We start from the raw sequence: 20,142 nt of genomic DNA, 5'->3' as shown, positions 1-20,142 counted from the left end.
TCTTCATGTGGAAACTACATGATCATCTCTCTTGGGCAAATAAGTAGCATTGGAATTGCAGGGTCATAGGGTGGGATGTCATACTGTTTGGATTATAGTAACTTTATAGATTTTAAGTTCTGATAGGGTAAATTCTCCCTCCCCATTTTTTTTTTTTCTTCCCTGGCTATTCTTGCACATTTAAAATCTATACACACTTTTAAATGATTTTTTGGTTTATTACTTTGATGATGATGATGATGATGATGATAGAGGACAATCTAGCTAAAGAAATGAATCACTCTCTTCAAATTCTCAGGGTTCTTTGTACTGCATCCCTGGCTCTGTCCCTCAAAGCCCAGCAGATTCTTTGTGGGCCCGGTGGCCTGCACTGCCCCACCTCCCCTCAATTCCCACGCTAGCACAGCCAGTGTTGTTCCGTTCCCACTGTCAAGTTCAACTTGTTCCCTGCATACGCCATGCTCCACCACACCGTTGGAACTCTGCATGTGCTGTGCCTTTAGCCTGAAGGCTCTTCTTGACTTTTCTCTCTTCCCTTACCCTCTCTCTCTCTCCCTTCCAACATATATTTATTAAGCCCGTACTATGTACCTCTCCCCACCCTTGGGGCCTTTGCAGTCTGGAGCCATGCCATCCAAAACGTACCATTCTGTACCATGGCGACCGCTGGCCTCGTACAGCTACTGAGCCCTTGAAATGTGGCCCATGCAACCCGGAGCGGGGCACAACTTTTAATTTTATTGAATTATTATTGATTTCAACTGAAACACTGACACTCAATTCAATTATTGGAATACCTTTTTATGCAGGTTTGGAAAAGCTCAGGCCTGAGAATCGACTTTTGTCAGCTGTAACGGTGATGAGAACTGAATGCAAATCAGATCTTTCTGATGTAAGGTTAGCACTTGATTTGAGAAAGTGCACAGTGTGTTCAGAGGCTTAGTATGAAAAGACTAAAATATCTTATTAATAATTTTTTTCTATCGATTATAGGTTGAAAGAATATCTCAGATATAATGGATTAAATAAAACATCTAATTAAAATTAATTTCAACGGTTTCTTTTACTTTTTGTTTAATGGGACTATGAAAATGTTTACCTAGAGGGCTCGGGTTATGTATCTATGGGGCAGTGTTGGTCTGGAGGGTGGACAGACCACGGACTCATTGATCCCATTTGGGGTGACCAGCTCCCACCCCCACCCCGTGAAGGTGACGGCCACAGAGGGGCAGCCCCTCCCTGTAGTTCCAGGCCCCTGTCTGATCCCTTTCTCTAGCATGGAGGTAAAGAGAGGGGTCTCCGGAGCAAATCCCAGATGTACGAGTCCTCTCTGGGCCTCAGCTTTCCCATCTGTAAAATGGGAATCCTAACATCATCACCCTCACAGGACTGTTGCGAAAACGGAAGGGGTTCAGCCACACAAAGCTCCGAGCACAAGCCTGGTGCATGGCCAACGCTCAGGAAAGTCGTAATTATTACCATCTTTCACCCCGTCCCCACCCTTCCTGGCACCTGGGTTCTTGGCTCAGGAGTGGTCACGGGAATTAGAGAAGGAGGAAGGAAAACTGTGTGATCCCTGACTCAGCAGAGAACGGCAAGTCTGACATGTCCTGGGTCATCACCCACCGCACCCATTTCACTGATGTACAGCTATCTGCTGGACCCTGTCTGCCCGGCGGGTCCCAGCTGGCAGGTGACATGGGTGGGATTTGAACACAGGGTTGACTTCCTGCGGGTTGCTTGACTCGTGATGCGGGCATTCTTGTCTGTAGTGGCAGAGACCTTGGGGTCCCTGGTCCAGGTCCCCCTGCGAGTAGCCGGCCACGCCACTCTTGGGGTCTCTGATTCAGGCCTCCCAGCGAGACCAAGGTCTCCCTTCTTGCCTCAGCATTCGATGCCACTGATGGTCCACTGGGTCCCGCTCTGCATCCCCCAGAGCCTGCTTTCGGCAAACTGGGCTGCTCTGGTTCTTTCCAAGTGTGTCCTGGATATTCCCACTTCCTCATCCCTATGCAGGGCCGCAGGCCTAAGTGGGATGCGGGCACACATCCTACCGCCCCCTCCCTGGCCTCTAGAGAGCAAGGGAACCGAAACACATCCTTCCCTTCACTCTCCAAGCCTGGGTCCCTTGCAGGGCGTGGTGGGCAGAAGGGAAGGTGGGGCTGTGAGCATCTTTTTCTAATCCTCACCAGGGCGCCTGATTTATTAGTGGAGGTCCAGAACCCCACCTCCGCTCTGCCTGCCCAAATTCCACCCAGACAAGAGGTCCAAGGTCTAATTATTTGTTTATTGCCTTTTTATTAGCGGCCCCCTTCCCCTTGGGAAAAGCAGCTCTGAGACTGGCAGGACTATAGCCATAAAATCATCCAAGTAGCTTGGCCTCCCCAAGGAAGGAGGAGCCAGGGCTGTAAAACCAGGGTTGGTGACTTCAGCCATAAAAACGGTGAGATCTGAAAAGAACTTGTTTGGGGTTCTCCAAGATCAGAGGTAGGGGAGGAGCAGCAACCACAGGTCCAAATGCTGGCTAGGCTTCTCCTGGCCTTGACCTTCACCCTCTCCAGAAAGGGCTGGTCAAGGTGCAGCCCGGTGCCCGGGGTATTCCAGGAAATGCGGCAGAGCACAATATACCTACTAAGCCTCCTGTCTGGGCAGGGTTACCTCCTGCTCCCTCATCTTGCTTATCCCCAAATTCCTTCCACATCTGCCCACCCCTTCCAGGGTGTGATAGAGTCAGGCTGTCCTGGTTCACATCCTGACTACAGCTCACTTGACAGCTGTGTGACTTTGGACAAGTCACTCAACCTCTCTGGGCCTCAGTGGCTTTCGGCATAAATAGAATGATAATAGTTAATCTTTCTCGTGGCTTAATCTCGAACAGTTGTTGTGAGGATTAAATGAGGTAATAGGTGGAAGACACTAAGCAAGGTGAGCATGAAAAAGATTCTCTAGGGATTAACATCTTCTGGGCTTGTCTCTGTGCCACCTCTGCCTCCTGAAACTTAGTATAACTGCCTGGGTCCTGCTTACCTCCTGCTTCTAACTTTTTCCTCGTAAAATTTTGGTTTCGCCCTTAAGATCCCTTTTGAGTCCTTTGGATACATACAAGTCTCCATGGAACACATTTAACATTTCTAAACCATAATTTGTAACAAATTATGAACTAATGAACTAGAACGTTCCAAGCAATATGTCTCTCGGGCGCCTGTGGGCTCCTCCTTGTCCCATTGGCCTCTCCCCCTCCCCACCATCTGAATTAAATCCCTGTCAGTCACTTGTTTTTTTTAAAAGACAGTTTGTTTTTTTTTTAAAGATTTTTTTTTTGATGTGGACCATTTTAAAAGTCTTTATTGAACTTGTTACAATATTGCTGTTTTTTGGTTTTTTGGTCCTGAGGCATGTGGGATCTTAGCTCACCTGCACCCCCTGCATTGGAAGGCGAAGTCTTTAGCCACTGGACCGCCAGGGAGGTCTCTATGCTTGTATTTTAAAAATGATATCTTGCTTAGCTTTTCTTGTTTTGGGGGAGGTGGGGAGCTTAAAAATGGAATCTGGCTGCAGTTAGTGTCCTGGGAATCGCTTCTTGCCCTTGACATTAGGACTCATTCATGTCACTTCCAGCACCTGCTGTCCTTTTCCTCTACTGTCTCCTCCCCTGCATGCCCTGCCCCTCCTCACTTGTCTTCCAGCCCTGACTCATCCTGCAAGTTCCAGCTCAAAGCTTGCCTAATCTCTCCTCCATTCATTCCTTGACATCATTCTCAGAGCCTTCACAGGGTCCCCGAGCCGAGGACTGCAGAGGTGGTCCCGACTCTGTCCCTGTCTGTGAACGGTTCCGCCTTTTGGTACCACGGCACAGGTTTGAGGCCAGAAGTGTGATCAGGGACCTACCTGTGGTGGCCAAGAATCTTAAATTGTGTGAGAAGGAGTTCGCCAGGTGAAGGAGAGAGATCATTCCAGGTGCAAAGTCTTCAAGGTGTGAGATCTGGGCTGGAGGGGATGCGGAAGCAGCCAGGTGGGGCCCATGGAGCAAGGAAGGTGGGGAGGGGGCTTGGGGGGCAGAGAGGCGCTCCCACAGAGGGAGCAGGGCCAGCAGCAGGGCCCTAGCCCCACTCCCCCATTTTAAACCAGAGCAGCTCTGTTTTGATCTCTATTACGTATTTCTGTTTGGATGTAAGATTTCTCCTGGACAAAGGAATCTGTGTCTTAAAAAGGTTTTGGAAACCATCGCTGTGGGTGCTGGGGAGCCATGGAAGGGCCTTGAGCAGGGGGGTGGCCAGGGATAGATTTAAAGATTTAGAAAAGACTTCTCTGAGAATCCCTGCAGAGGAAACCATGTATGCAAAGGCACTGGGGCAGGGAGTAGTGAGGTATAACCAGGGAATTTGAAGTGCTGGGGTAGATGGAATGCCGGTGAGGGAGGGGATTGACCTGGAGAAGCCAGGGTGCCAGGGCCTGGAGGGCCTCTGGACTGGGAGGAGGGGAGGGGCAGCTCTGGGAAAGACTGGAGGCGTGGAGGCCAGGGCGAGGCTCCAAGGGCAAAGATGAAGTCTGAGCTGAGACCATGAGAATGGAGAGAGTCAGGGGTCAGGAGAGTGGGGTTGGGGAGTGACAGGCCGTGGGAGGGAGAGGAAGGAAGGGACAAAGACAATTGGCGGGGTGGGGGGGGGGGTCTGACCTGGTGACCGATGGGGCCATCCCTGAGATGGCAACCTGGGAGGAGGAATAATTCTGGGCAGCCACTGAGTTCCCACACAACGCTGGGGACATTATGTGTCTGAGGGGCCTGCAGCAGGGAGTCCAAAAGGGATGTTAAGGGCCCTCATGAGATGCATCCTTCTGGGTCCAGGGGATTCCAGAAGCTCATGGAAAAGAAGATTTTAAGCCACCTCCCAGGGGGCTGCAGAATTTCAGTCCAGAAGTGTCTTATAGGTGAGGGTTATTTACTCCAATTTTTCAGATGAGGAAACTGAGGCTGGGAGAGGACAAATGACTGAATCAAGGTCACGCACTGAGCAAGGGCTGGGGATTTTATGGCCAACTGGCTGTGTGGGAGCAAAGAAAAGGGAGGCTCCCAGGGCCTGGTGGGAAGAAAAGGCTTCCTAGATATGGGAACCCAGGAAGGGAACCAGTTTATCTCAGGAGGGAGAAATGGCAGAACCCAGAGGCCCGGAGAAAAGAATGCTGAAGAGAGAACGCTGGGAGTTTCTTCAAACAGAGCTGGGACCAGCCTGGTAGCCACTCTCATCCTGAGAGGCCCAGAGACCCAGGAGGCTTGTCTATGTCACACAGCACTCAGAATTCAACTGCTCATCTCTGGAGTCTGGGGCATGAGGGTGAGGGAGGGGAGGGGTGAGCCTGAAACAGTACAGTCAGGGGTGGCTGGAGGAGCTCAGGAGGCCAGGAGACACTTGCCTGGCAGAATGCAAGATATGGAGGGTTGGGATCATCTAAACAGCTCACTGTGTGATCTTGGGCAGGCTGCCTGCCCTCTCTGAGCCTCCACTTTCTCCTCTGAGAAATGGAGCCGTGGGGAGGGGTATCACTGAGGCTGTTGAAGAGAGGGGAAAACACGGACTTTGGGGTCAGGTGGACAGGGTTCAGATTTGCTTCTGGCTGTGTAATCATGGTCCCATCACTTTCCCTCTCAGCCTCAGTTTCCCCATCTGGAAAGTGGGTACTATAAAAGAGTCTGACTCATTCCTAGGAACAAAGGAGTCACACTTCTGAGGTGGGGAAAGCTCTGTCTTGGGGACCCATCCTTTGGGTCCCCAAGTCCTCCAGGGCCACAGACTCTGACTCTGAGACTCATCTGTATCCCAAATCCAGTCCACCTCTGCTCTCCCATCCTCCCCCCACCAAACAGAAGCCCGTTGAGGGCAAGCACCCCCATTTGAAGGGCTTTTGGTCGTGTCTGGGAGGAAAGTGGGTACAAAAGGCCCTCCTGTTTCCCGGGCAACTACCATGCACCAAGCCCCTGCTCTCATCCAGTCCTACATCAGGCAGACAAACTGCTTCTGGACCCGTTTGACAGAGAGACTAAGGCCCTGAGACGAACAAGACACCCCAAGCATCCCAACTGGTGACTCAGCACAGCCCGGGTCCTCGAATCCCTTCGCAGGAAGGATCTGCGCTCCAGGGTGGACGAGCCAGCCCAGCCCAGGCAGTTCTGAGGCTCCAGGAGGCCGGGGGCCACCTTTGCAGGGCCCCCCGGCTCTTCCCCCAGGCCACCTCCTCCAGGGGCGCTGCTGGCACGTGCCCAGGTCTGGGCCTCACCTGATCTCCGAGATGTTTTTCTCATAGGGGTCCCACGCAGACTGGTTCCCGGGCTCGGCAGGCTCATCCATGGCAGGAGGGCGAGGGTGGGGAGAGGAGGACGCGCTGGGAGCAGATAGCACGGGGAGCAGGTGTGCGCGGCGGTGGCGTCTGCCACGCAGGGAGCCCGCCAGGTGCCTACCTCCACGCCCAAGGGGAGGGGCGGCATCCAGCCGGTTCTCCCAGCTGCTACCCACGCCTCCGACAGTGGGGAGAGGCCAGGAGGGAGCCACCCTTCTCTGAGGGTGTAGAGGAGGGGTGATGGGCACCTCCTGGGCATCCTGCCAGTGGCTGGGGACAGAGTCCAGGGGGTCAGAGACAATCCCACACTGGAACCTTCCGTGCTGGTGGCTGTGGGCATGTCTGTGCCCATCTGGAGTCTCAGTTTGCTCATCTGGTCAAGGAGCTAGTCCCATCTCAGAGAGTTCATTCATTCATTCATTCATGCCTTTATCCATTCAAGAAATATTGATTGAGCGCCTCCTGTCTGCCAGGCGTTGTTCTAAGGGTTGCAACACTGCTGGGAACCAGACCGACAGAAACTGCCCTCGCGGGCTGACACTTGTAAGGGGCACACGTCAAAACAGATTGAGAGGGCTTCCCTGGTGGCGCAGTGGTTGAGAATCTGCCTGCTAATGCAGGGGACGCGGGTTCGAGCCCTGGTCTGGGAAGATCCCACATGCCATGGAGCAACTGGGCCCGTGAGCCACAATTACCGAGCCTGCGCGTCTGGAGCCTGTGCTCCGCAACAAGAGAGGCCGCGATAGCGTAAGGCCCGCGCACCGCGATGAGGAGTGGCCCCCGCTTGCCGCAACTAGAGAAAGCCCTCGCACAGAAACGAAGACCCAACACAGCCATTAATAAATAAATAAATAAATGATTGAAGGACTTTAAAAAAAAAAAAACAGATTGAGAGATGGGGACAGACGCAGCCAGGGTCACAAGGGCACAAACAGGAGAGAGGGGGCCACTGAGAGAGGGTCAGAGACAGCAAGAGACACAGAGAGAACGAGGTAGAGACAGAGAAACATGCAGAGCGTCAGAGACGGGGAGGAGCTGAGGGAAAGCGAGAAACACTGAGGGTCAGAGATAGTGAGAGACATTGAGAGACACAAAGAGATACAGAGATGCAAGAGATAAGGGCCAGAGCTGGTTGGTGTGGGAGCTTGAAGCTCACAGTGCCTGGTCTGAGTCCCAGCTCCAGCACCTCCCAGCTGTACGGCCTGAAACCAGTCCCATCAGCCCCCGGGCCTCAGTTCCTCCCATAAATGGTACCCACGTCATCGGGCTGTTGTGAGGACCGGGTGAGACGTTTCTCAGATGCTTTGCGGAGAATCTGACACACAGGAGGCTCCACAAAGCCCACGTCCCCTTCTGCTCTGTCCCCCACCCAAACCCAGCTCCTCCCCACCTGCTGGTCTCCTGACCCTTCAGACACTTGGCATCTGGTCACAAAACCCAATCTCCTCACCAGAAATGACTGCTTTTTATAGGACAAAGAATGTGTGTACCTTGTTTAAAAAAAAAAAAGATCTCAGTCGATAAGTCCAGAAAGAAAATAAGCATCCCTGGGACCCACCTTCTACCCACAGAGATAAACACCGTTAACGTTTTGGCAGACTCTTTCTAGAAACTTCTTCTCATCTTTCTACTATGTGCCAGAGAAATTTTGGTTGGATAAATAAATACAAAAATATCATCATTTAAAACTCTATTTAGTAGAGACACAGATGTAGAGAACAAACGTATGGACACCAAAAGGGGGGGGGGGAAGTGGCGGGGGGTGGTGGTGGTGGAATGAATTGGGAGATTGGGATTGACATATATACACTAATATGTATAAAATAGATAACTAATAAGAACCTGCTGTATAAAAAATAAATAAAATTAAATTTAAAAAAAACACCTCTATTTAGGAGGCTCCGTTATGCCCTCCTAATCAATATTTCCCCAAAGCTAATACTATCCTGACCTTTATAACCACAAATTAGTTTTGCCAGCTTTTGATCTTCATATAAATGGGCTTATACAAAAACAAACAAACAAAAAGACGACTCTAAAATTAAAAGTTTGTTTAAAAAGAAAAAAAAACAACTCATTTACTGACCAATTACAGTTTGCCATGTTGTGTAGGTGAGGGGGGTGGGGCATGTCAGACTCACGTAATCGATGCAGAAGGGGGCTCAGAGACGTAGAGTGACTTGCCCAAGGTCACAGTGCATTGCCCACCCTCACTCCGAAAACAGGCAGAAGACAAATGTCCTGGGGCGTCACGCCCCCTCAGTGTATCTGCCCAAAGGCGCATCTCTAGGATGTTGGGATACGAAGAGCCTCCCCCTACCTCACACCACCACAACTGAGCTCGAATTCTGTCTTGGCCACTTTTTTTGGCGGGGTTGGGGGCAGGCCACACTGCATGACTTGTGCGATCTTAGCTCTCCACCAGGTATGCAACCCGTGTCCTCGGCAGTGAAAGCGCAGAGTCCTGACCGCTGGACCGCCAGGGAGTTCCCATGCCTCAGCCACTTTCAGTATTAGCCTTGATGTTCCCATCTGTGAAAAGGGCTCCCTCACAGGGAGGGGGAAAATCAAGAGGGCCAGCTCTCTCAGTCTGGGGCTGAGTGGATTTCCCATGTTGGGGTTGTGGGAGGTTGAGCGAGACATCCCTCCTGGCCTTCTGGCCTGGACTGCCTGGCCTTTGTTCTGCCTTCAGTGACCCTTTGTTCCTAGCTCTGAGGAGGTGACAACCTTGCCCTGTCCCTCCTGTGGGAACCTCTCCTGAACCCCATCCCCAGGGGCCCCACAGAACCAGAGGGGAAGAGCACATGTGCCAGCCAGAAGCCTCAAGATCCAGAGGAGAGGGAGAGTCTAGGGGGAACAGAATGCCTAGATCCTTGAGGGAGACTGGGGGGGAACTTGGGGACACAGCCCTGGGGAACAAGGAGATCCAGGGAGACCAAATGAGAATTTCAAGGAAGATGTTTAAGGGAGAAGGCGGGCCTGGAGGCTGTGCCAGATTGGGCAAGGGACCAGAAAACAAGGGGGCCCAGATACACAATGCTCCCACCCCAGGGCCTTTGCACTTACTGTTCCCCTGTCTGACATGCTCTTCCCCAGACACCTGTGAGCTTCACTGTCTCCCTTTATCCAAGTCTGCCCTGTCTCACCTCCTCCGAGCTTGCCCACCAACCTCTCCTCCCACCTTTCCTGTTTTGTTTTTTCCAGTAGCGCTCATCACCATCTGACATTCTCAATGTTTTAATCTTTGGTCTTGTTGACTGTCTCCTCATCAGACTGTCAACCCCATGAAGATGGGGCTTGTTATCTGTTTGTCTCCCGTTGTATCCCAAGGGAAGTGCCTGGTGGAGCTCCTGGAACGTGGTAGTTGTTCCATAAACGCTGCTGACGGAATGCGTGAATCATCACAGGTGATGGGGAATGAGTGATGGGTCGCAGTGGTGATGGAGGAGTTGGTTGAGTCTCTTCAGAACATGGGGATGGGGATGGGGAGATGCAAAGCCTGATTATAGATGGAGAGGGGCCCAGACTCCTGAGGAGGTGGCAAGAGGAACCAGAAGGCACCAGAGTAGCATCTTGCCCAGAGACAGGAGGGGAGGGACAGTAATGGAGACCACTGACCCCACAGAAATGGATCTGGTGGGGGGAGCCTAGGCATCTGGGGACAGGGAAGAGACTTGGAAGGGTTGGGAAGGAGAGAGTGGGAAACCCAGTGCCAGCTGCCACGGGGGTGGGTAGGTTCTGGGAGGGGCAGGGATTGTACAATCATCCATTCCTCTGTCTATCTATCCATCCGTCTATCCAACTGTCCACCCAACTGTCCATCTATCAATCCATTCCTCCACCCATCCATCCATCCAACTGTCCATCCATCCATCCATCCATCCGACCATCCACCCTCTATCCATTCATCATCCATCCATCTATCCATTCATCCAGCTGTCCTTCCTTCCATCCATCTCTCCCTCCGTTCAGCATCCATTTGTCTATCTGTCCTCCAAACATCCATCCATCCATCCCTCTGACTAATATCTGGGGAAGCCTCCTCTAGGTCAGGACCTGCCACTGCGCCCACAAACGAGACAGGTATGTAGAAACAGCTTAGAGCTGTGCTGTCCAACACAGAAGCCACTGGCCACATGTGGCCATTGAGCACTAGCAATGTGACACCTGTAAACGAGGAAATGAACATTTCCAATTTCATTTCATTTTAATCAACTTAAATTTAACTTTAAAAACAGAAGCAATGTAATTCCTCTTAAATACAACATGAATGCTTTGGGAAGACTGTATTTCACTTAACCTTTGGAAACGGAGCATTGGAATTGAGACGAAGCATGTAAAATATCTCACAGGTAATTTCTGTATTGATGATGTTGAAATGATGATATTTTGGATATATTGGATCGAATGAAACATATTTCTAAAATTAATCTTACTTTTTTTTTTTTAAATGAGGTTACTAGAAAGTTTAAGATGACACACGTGGCTAGCATAATAGTTGAATTGATTCTGCTGGTCTGGGGGACATTGTCTGCTTGGTATCCTGCCTGTAGATACGGGTCTCTTGGGGAGGAAGAGGATGGTTTCCCAGGGGCAAGGCTGCCCCAGTAGGGGAACACACCAGGTGAGTGATCTGAGTGAAGAAAGCATCCAGATGGAGGGCCTGGTGGGGCAAAGGCATAGAGGCTGGGGAGACAGATGGGAGGTATTCCTTCCAATCCAAAGAGGGGACATCCGGCGATAGGGCGCATTCCTGGGTCCATGGGTGGGAACTCACACCCATCCCTGGGGGCTTAAGGGCGCAGGGAACAACGCCAGGTAGGGCTGGGCAGGGCTGGTCAGGACATGCCCTCCGCTCCTGGGAGCCCCCAGGAAGATGAACACGTCATCCACATGTGTCACTGAACACGTAGGCCCCCTTCTGCTGCAGACCTCAGGGACTGAATGTGAAAGGGTAGCAGAAACTGGTCTCCCCCCGCTGGGGCTGAGGGCCGAGGGCAGAGATGGGGAGCTCTCAAGTGTGCCACCACCACCACCACCCCAGTCCTGGGCCCCCCATGCCAATTCCCTGGCCTCCCCCCAGGCTCCACACTTGGGTTCCAGGAAGCCCCAAGATGTGTCGTTTTGCGCCTGGAGCTCAGACATGGGCAAAGGGAGGTCACTGGGTCACGAGGTCATGTTTCCACAGAGTCAGGGCCATTGTCACCTCCAGAGCCCGACCTTTCCTTTAAAAGCTAGTAATTGCCGGGAATTCTGGGAAAGCTGAGGACAGGCCAGCGAGGGCGCTTATAGGCTGGGTTCCCCAGAGGGCAGAGGCTGGAGGTAGGGCTCCCAAATCCTGGAGTTGGGAACAAGGACTTTGAATGGGATGAGGAAGGAGGACAGTACAGGGGCTGGGGGCCTGGACTCCTGGGTCCTGGAGGAGGAAGGGATGGGGGCTGGGATTCCTGCGACCCAGACAGAGATGAAACTGGGACACCTAGACATCTGGACCTGGGGAAGGGGTGGGTCATGGATGGCGGGGGGTGCCCTTGTCCCCAGGGCTACCAAGGTCCCCTCTGAGAAGGAAACGAAGAATCATGCTGGGTGGGGTGGGAAGAGGGCAGCTGACACAAAGCCGGCACGGCTCCCTCCCCCCAGCCCTCTAATCAGTGGGTCCATCTCGGGGTGTGCAGCGTTGCAGAAAGCTCCTTCTCCGCTCCCCACCCCGATTTCTCCATCCCCATGGAGGAGCCCGCCCCAGGGCAGATACCGTAGACCCAGCTCCACCCCACGCGCTCACACACGCAGGCGCCCCGCCCACCCTGCTCCTGGAGCCCGGACTGGCGGGGGCGGAGCCACACCTCGCCTCCCGGGGAGTGGACGGCTGGAGGCGGACCGAGACGGGGGAGGGATGCTCGGGCTGGGGTCTGGACTCCTGGGTCTGAGGGGGGAGGGGCTGGGGGTCTGGACTCCTGGGTCTGAGGGAGGAGGAGGTTAGGGATGGAGAGGTTAGGTTCCTGGTCCCTGAGGCTGGGACAGACAGTGCCAAGTGAGCCTCCCGGGGTTGGGGGGCGTTGGGTATGGGAGTCTGGGGTCCACAGCGATGGATCCAAGAACAAAGGAGCGGCCCCTCCCCCGCGACTTTTGGTGGACGCTCCTCACCTGTCCCCAGGGCTCTCTTCTGCTGAGATGCCAGGACCGGCCAAACCAGCTGTGCCAGTTGGGCATCCCCGTGACCCACTCCCCACATTCTCTCCCTTCCCTAAGATGGCCCCAGGGAGGCCCGGGCCCAGCTCCAGGGAGAGGATGGTGAGTAGGTGGATGGAAGGCAGGCTCAAGTGCTGGAGAACAGGACGCCCCAACGGCTGTTTCATTTCTCCGCCTCCTTCCTGCCCTGCCTGCCCTGCTTGCCCAGCTTATGCCTGCTCCTTCCATCATCCTGCCCTGGGCAGCAGGCACTGCCCCTACTCCCTTCTGAGGTTGGCACTTCCTCCTTGACCCTCAGTCTCCACAAACCCTGCTCCACCAAACATCCATCCTGCTCTGCCCGCTGTTTCTGTCGCATTTATTCATTCAGCAATTCCTACCGAGGGCCTATCCTGTGCCAGGTGCTGTTCCAGGCACTGGGGCTACAGTGGGAACAAAAACTGAACAGTGACCCTACCTCCTAATCCCAGAATATGTCGGGAATTCCCTGGTGGTCCTGTGGTTAGGACTTGGCGCTTTCACTGCCGGGGGCCTGGGTTCGATCCCTGGTCAGGGAACTAAGATCCCACAAGCCCAAGCCACCCAGCATGGCCAAAACAAAACAAAAAAAAAACAAAACAAAACCCAAAATATGTGACCTCAGACAGCAAAAGGCACTTTGCAGATATGATCAAGTTAAGGGTCTTGAGATGTGGAGACGGCCCTGGGTAATTTGGGTGGGCCCAGTGTAATCACAAGGGTCTTTACAAGTGGCAGAGGGAGGCAGGAGGGTCAGAGTTAGAGAAAGACTGAAGTCACTATGCTTCTGGCTTTGGAGATGGAGGAAGGGGCCGCAAGCCAAGCAATGCAGGCGGCCTCTGGAATTTGGAAAAGGCAAAGGAACGTATTCTCCTCTAGGGCCTCCAGAAAAAAACAACCTTGATTTTAGCTTAGGAAGGCCCATTGTTTTTAATACATTTATTTATTTATTTTTGGCTGTGTTGGGTCTTCGTTGCTGTGTGTGAGCTTTCTCTAGTTGTGGCGAGCGGGGGCTACTCTTCGTTGTGGTGCGCGGGTTTCTTATTGCGATGCCTTCTCTTGTTGTGGAGCACGGGCTCTAGGCGTGCCGGCTTCAGTAGTTGTGGCGCGCGGGCTCAGTAGTTGTGGCACACGGGCTTAGTTGCTCTGTGGCATGTGGGATCTGACCGGACCAGGGCTCGAACCTGTGTCCCCTGCATCTAATTTCTATTTGTGTCAATTAGAAAAAGACACATCTCCCTTTCTCAAATGAATTTTTTAAAATATTAATATATTACTGAACAGTCTTAAGAATGGTGTGTGGTTGCCCTGCAAGGAGAGCTGTCCAATAAACATGTCAGTAGAGTGCTATGGAAGAAACGAAAGCGGTGGGGGGGCGGGGGGAATAGGAGACCGGGGGTGGGCATTGAGTTGAATTGCAATTTTAAACCCAGATGGTGACATCTGAGCAAGCACTTAGAAGAGGAAAGGGAAACGATGAAGAAGACAGCCAGGGCAAAGCTTCGGAGGTGGGACAGTGCCTCTCAACAAGCAGAATGGAGAGATGGAGGGAGCTGGGTCCCCTGTGATGTGGCAGGTTCTCTCCCAGCTCAGGGAAACCGACACGCCTTGCCAAGGCACAAGGACACCCTTGTGATACCAAGATACACAGTCATAGTTTTAATGTATCTGTCAAACCCTTATGTGGCACTTAGTGCCTGGGGCAGAGCCAAGAGATCTACACAACTCCTCATTTAATCCTCGTGATGACTTTAGGTGGCCGGCACTTTTATTTATTGGGTTGGCCAAAACGTTTGTTTGGGTTTTTCCATAAGATGTTACAGAAAAACCCGAACGAACGTTTTGGCCAAGCCAATATTTCTTTATTTACTTATTTATTTAGGCTGTGCGGGGTCTTAGTTGCGGCATGCAGGATCTTCATTGCAGCATGTGGACTCTTAGTTGTGGCATGCATGTGGGATCTAGTTACCTGACCAGGGATCGAACCTGGGTCCCCTGCATTGGGAGTGCAGAGTCTTACCCACTGGACCACCAGGGAAGTCCCCCGGCCGGCACTATTATTAAGCCCATTTTACAGATGAGGAAACCGAGACACAGAGGGCTAACGTCACTTGTCCAGCTTGGATTCGAATCTGGCAGCCCGTGCTGTTACCTTAAGGCATGAACGGGGCTGGAGGAGAAAAACATATTTGCACATTTCCTGGCCCACCATCAACGCTTAATCAATAGTTGCTCGGGGTCACCAGTTCTCATCCTGGCTGCCCATCAACATCCTCTGGACACTTTTTAAAAGCCACTCCCCAGGCTAAGTCAGAAGATCCAGAATCCTAGTGTAACTGTCTGTCTCTCCTGTTGGTTGGTTGGCGGTCTCTGGAGGAGAGATTCTGTCCACCGCCCTCACCACCAGGAACCCACAGCTCTTCTCGGAACAAGCTAGGAAGAATTCACAACGCAAAAGTTGAGCCCGGCGGTGCTCAACCGGGAACAATTTTGTCCCCTCCAGAGGACATTTGGCAACGTCTGGAGATATGTTTGGTTGTCACAACTGGGGAAGGAGATGCTACTGGGATTAACGGGTCAAGGCCAAGGATGCTGCTGAACGTCCAACAGGGCACATGTGGCCCTGCGACAAGGAATCATCCAGCTCCAAATGTCAGCAGTGCCAAGGTGAGAAGCCCTGCTCCAGACACAACTTCCAGTTTCCCCCAGAATCTGGTGGCGGTAGTGGGAGGGTCCAAGCTAAAGAAATCTACAAGGAGAGAGAGAAATCCGGGAGGTGGGACGTCCCAAACAGGACAATATGCCAGTCTCTTCAGTGCCTCACATCGGCAACGGCAAAAGGGAAGAGTCACACAAGTTAGATTTTTCATGAAACTGAGTTAAATTTTGTGCATTTCACATTATGTAAATTTCACCCTGTTCTGAAAAATACAACTGTGAACGCTGAGCCCTAGTTAATGATATGTTTGTTGAAGGGTTAGATGCGCCTGTACTCTTTTCTGCAACTCTGAAATGCATCAGAAAATTATCATATGCCTTGAGATTGTGATTTATAATAAGAAATATGCACTTTGTCCCTGTTTCCAGCACAGAGCTCCTAAAACCCTTGGAATTTCCTAAGTGATAAGAATGATAAAGTTGTCTTGATACTCATAATAAACCTCTTTCTACCACACCAGAGTTTATGTTAATAAGGTGACTTTTGGAAAGCACCTAAGGATGGAGGCTGGTTGCCAGGACAACCAATCATGTGATTGAAAGGTTGGAACTTTCATCCAAGCCTTGACCTTGTGGGAGGAGACAGCGGCTGGAGGTTGAGTTCAATGACCAGTGGCCAATGGTTGAATCAATCACACCTATGTAAAGAAGCCTCCATAAAAACCCAAAAGGGTGGGCTTTGGAGAACTTCTGGGTTGGTGAACACACGGAGGTTTGTGAAGAGTGATGTGCTCACAGAGAGTTTAGAAGCATCATGCCCTTTTCCCATACCTTGCCTTATGCATCTCTTCCATGTGGCTCTTCCTGAGTTATATTCTTTTATAATAAACTAGTGATCTAGTCAGTAAAATGTTTCTCTGAGTTCTGTGAGCTGCTCTAGCAAATTAATCGAACCCAAGGAAGGGTCATTGGAACCTCTGATCAGCTAGTTAGAAGCACAGGTGGCAATCTAGGCTTGCAATTGGTGTCTGAAGTGGGCATGGAGGGTGATCTTATAGCACTGAATCCTTAACTTGTGGGATCTGACACTATCACCAGGTAGATAGTGCCAGAACTGAGTTGAATTGTAGAACACCCAGTTCATGTCTGAGAATTGCTTGGTGGGGCGGGGGGGGGTGGGGGTGGGGTGAAACCCACACATTGGAATTGGAACTGGTGGTAGAATATTACATACCCACTAGAATGGCTAAGATTTAAAAGATCAAGAGCTGGCAAGGATGTGGAGTAATTGAAGCTCTCCTATACTGCTAGAGGGGGTACAAAATATTCCAGCCAGTTCGGAAAACAGTTTGTCAGGGATGGGGTTCAGGGTAGGCCAACCCACAATATGCCGCTTTTTTGGCACATGGATTATTTTAGGCTGAAGATAATCAAGGCCCAACAAGACCTTTTCATCTCCCCCTTAACTGCCTAAAAGAATTCAGATAGGGAGCTTGGTCCAGGAAGAAAACTATCGCCAGAGTATGGATAGGTATGGAATCTGGGGGGGAACTAGCTTGGGCCTGTGTGTTCAAATTCCTCTGTGTCCCACTGTCTTTCCATGGCATGGCAAACTTTTGTTAACCAAACATCTCCCATCTTTCTGTGAATTATCTTCCTTCCCTTTGAAGCCGCAGGCCCCTACCCCCTTCTCCTTAGCTCAGGATGGCATATAAGCCTCAATTGCCTGTCTTTCAGCCTCTCTTGTCTATGTGAGGCTCCCGTACACACAAAATTAAATTTGTTTTTCTCCTGTTGATCTATCTTAATTCAATTTAATTATTGGACCAGCCAAAAGAACCCAGAAGGGTAGAAGAAATTTTTTTCCTTCCGTATAGTTGGTGATCATGAAGGACCAAACCTCACTGACTGAATCCTGCTTGCTCTGGGTCTCCTACAGCTGAGAGATCCTGGGACCTTGCACAGAAAGCTGGCAGAAGGGTATCATTTACGATAGCCAAGATATGGAAGCAACCGAAGCGTCCATCAACAGGTGAATGGATAAAGGAGATGTGGTTTATGGAATACTACTCAGCCGTAAAAAGGATGAAATTTTGCCATTTGCAGCAACATGGGTGGACTTGGAGGGCATTATGCTAAGTGAAGTAAGTCAGACAAAGACAAATACTTATGATATCTCTTATATGTGAAATCTAAAAAACACAACAAACTAGTGAATATATATATATATATATATATATAAAATAAAAAAGGGACTTCCCTGGTGGTCCAGTGGGTAAGACTCCACACTCACAATCCCTGGTCGGGTAACTAGATCCCGCGTGCATGCCACAACTAAGAAGCCCGCATGGCACAGCTAAAAGATTCCGCATGCCACAACTAAAACCCAGAGACCCAGAGCAGCCTAAATAAATAAATATTAAAAAAGAAAGAAAGAAAGAAAGGAAGGAAGGAAGGAAGAAAGAAAGGAAGAAAAGAAAGAAAGAAGGAAAGAAGGAAAGGAAGAAATAAAGAATTAAGAAAGAATGAAAGAAATCTGGCAGAAGGTAAGAATTCTTACCATGTCAGTCTCCCAGATCTCTGCCTGAAGGTCCAGTGAGGATCTTTTTTTTTTTTTTTTTTTTTTAATTTCTAAATTTAGATTAGCAGGAGAAAATATTTGTGGAACTAGTTTCTTGGGTATAGAGACACTGGTGAAGGTTTGTTACACTTTTGGTTTTTATTGATCCTTTTCCTCCCAGAAATGGTCACTGTCATGGTCTGAATGCGGGTTGGAAAAGAATTTCCAGACACCAGGCAGAATGTAAAGAAGATAGAATTTATTAGAGGGAAGAGTCGCTACCAGAACAGCGGGCCTACTTTCTAGTAGTCTGAGAGAGTCGAGCACGAACATGTGCTATTGATCAGTTTTTATAGCCAGAAAACAAAAGAATGGTCCGAGGTGAAAATTTTGTTTACTGATTGCTCGAGGCACATATACCTTCCTTCTATAGGTCGAGAGTGGGACAGGCCAGATGCCTTTCCTTATTTGGGATAGGTCCCGTTGCCCAGGTGGGCAACGCCCAAGTGGGCTCAGGAATTTCGTAACCATCACAACATGATGGGGAGGGCGATTAAGAGTCCGCGGTAGGGGGTGTAACGCTGAAACTTTTTCAGGCAGGGCTGTCCTTGAAGCACCATGTCCTTGGAGCACCACAGTCACTGTTTTTCTTTGTCTCTGTCTGTTGTGTCATTTGTCATAAGGAAGAAAACCCTAAGGCAGAACCTGGGCATCAGCCCTATAAGCCCGCCGCCGTTTGAGCCAGCCTCACAGACTGGTGAGGTCACAGTTCTCACCAGATCAGTGTCTCTTTAGGCAAACTTAGTTCTGGGTTAAGGCACACATGAGATAAAGGCTGTTGCTAAGGGACATCTTGGAAGCCAAAGCCGTGAAATTGGTGGGTATGGGTCGAGCACTTAAAAGCTACTAGAGGGCTTCCCTGGTGGCGCAGTGGTTAAGAATCCGCCTGCCAATGCAGGGGACACGGGTTGGAGCCCTGGTCCAGGAAGATCCCACATGCCGTGAAGCAACTAAGCCCGTGTGCCACAGCTACTGAGCCTGTGCTCTAGAGCCTAAGAGCCACAACTACTGAGCCCGTGAGCAACAACTAATGAAGCCTGCGCGCCTAGAGCCCGTGCTCCCCAACCAAGGAAGCCACCGCAATGAGAAGCCCGCGCACTGCAAGGAAGAGTAGCCCCCGCTCGCTGCAACTAGAGAAAGCCCACGTGCAACAACAAAGACCCAACGCAGCCAAAAAAAAAAAAAAAAGATACTAGAATACTCGCCACCTAACTCAAAGACTCCTGTGTTAGGGTAAGTTGGTCACAGAATGGGTTAGATGAACACTAGGTCACCCATCAACCTCAAGAAAATTTCCATGCAGTGAGCTACACTGTAAAACGCCACACAATCCCCAGCCCAGTGGCACATCCCTCTCAGGTATTAGTTTGGTTAGACACCCAAGGTTTAGCTAAACCTGTTCATGTACATATAAGAAAATCAGGTAATTCCCTGGTGGCGCAGTGGTTAAGACTCCACGCTCCCAGTGCAGGGGGCCCAGGTTCGATCCCTGGTCAGGGAACTAGATCCCACACACATGCCGCAACTAAGAGTTCGCATGCCACAACTAAGGAGCCCGTGTACCGCAACTAAGGAGCCCATGTGCCGCAACTAAGGAGCCCACCTGCCGCATCAAAGACCCAGCACAATCAAATAAATAAATATTTTTTAAAAAAGAAAACGGAAAAAAAAAAAAAAGAAAATCAGATAAGGTTTTCCTTTTGTCTCGTTCTATGCTTTGAGTACTTAGCTTTGTGACCAGTGAGAATATTCTCTCTGGTGTCCGCCACCCGGAAAGTGCACGTGTGGCATGCATCTTGGGGGCCAGTCAGATATACTGGGGTTCTGAGACGCGAAGTCACAAGAAGCACACTCTTTGTTTGGTTATGCCAGCTCTTAGGGGGATTTATCATAAGGAGTCCCAGTGCATAAGGGGTTTTTGTCATCTCGACCTTCGTTGCTCGGTCAGTGCGGGAGAAGTCTCATTTCATTAACATCGTCAACCTCCTGGTTGCAACCAGTCTGGGGTCTCAATACTTACCATCCTCTACCTGGGTGGGGACCTTAGTTCCTGCAGGACCCAAAGATATGTATCAGATTGTTATGTATATCCATTGAGGGCTAGAGAACTAGGGCTCTGTTTTATCACGGAACTATTGTTTCTTGACTGCTTTTCCTTTGTTTCTGCATTCCGTCACTTCCCTAATTAGTAACTGCTGGTCTGCTCATTGGAACAAAGGGAAGGCCTAGGAGTCTAAAGCCTTTTTTTTTTTTTACAAACAAGGACTGGGGGACACAGAGGGGCTTTTGTACCCAGGAGGGCCCCTCAGAGCTCTGCTCGGTTT

At 50.7% G+C, this 20,142-nt stretch overlaps 1 protein-coding gene across 1 annotated transcript in view; it reads right to left on the bottom strand.

The window, feature by feature from the left end:
* Positions 1-6,344, bottom strand: part of SULT2B1 (sulfotransferase family 2B member 1) — a 33,151-nt gene extending 26,807 nt beyond the window's left edge. Inside the window, exon 1 of the mRNA XM_068529018.1 lies at positions 6,274-6,344. Coding sequence (XP_068385119.1) covers positions 6,274-6,344 — 71 coding nt within the window. The remainder of the gene's footprint in view (positions 1-6,273) is intronic.
* Between the last annotated feature and the right edge of the window lie 13,798 nt (positions 6,345-20,142).

The sequence above is a fragment of the Eschrichtius robustus genome, chromosome 19, assembly GCF_028021215.1.
Source record: "Eschrichtius robustus isolate mEscRob2 chromosome 19, mEscRob2.pri, whole genome shotgun sequence".
In the NCBI taxonomy this organism is placed as follows: Eukaryota; Metazoa; Chordata; class Mammalia; order Artiodactyla; family Eschrichtiidae; genus Eschrichtius; species Eschrichtius robustus.
The sequence above is the reverse complement of the archived record's forward strand: the minus strand, read 5'-3'. Positions and strand labels throughout refer to the sequence as shown.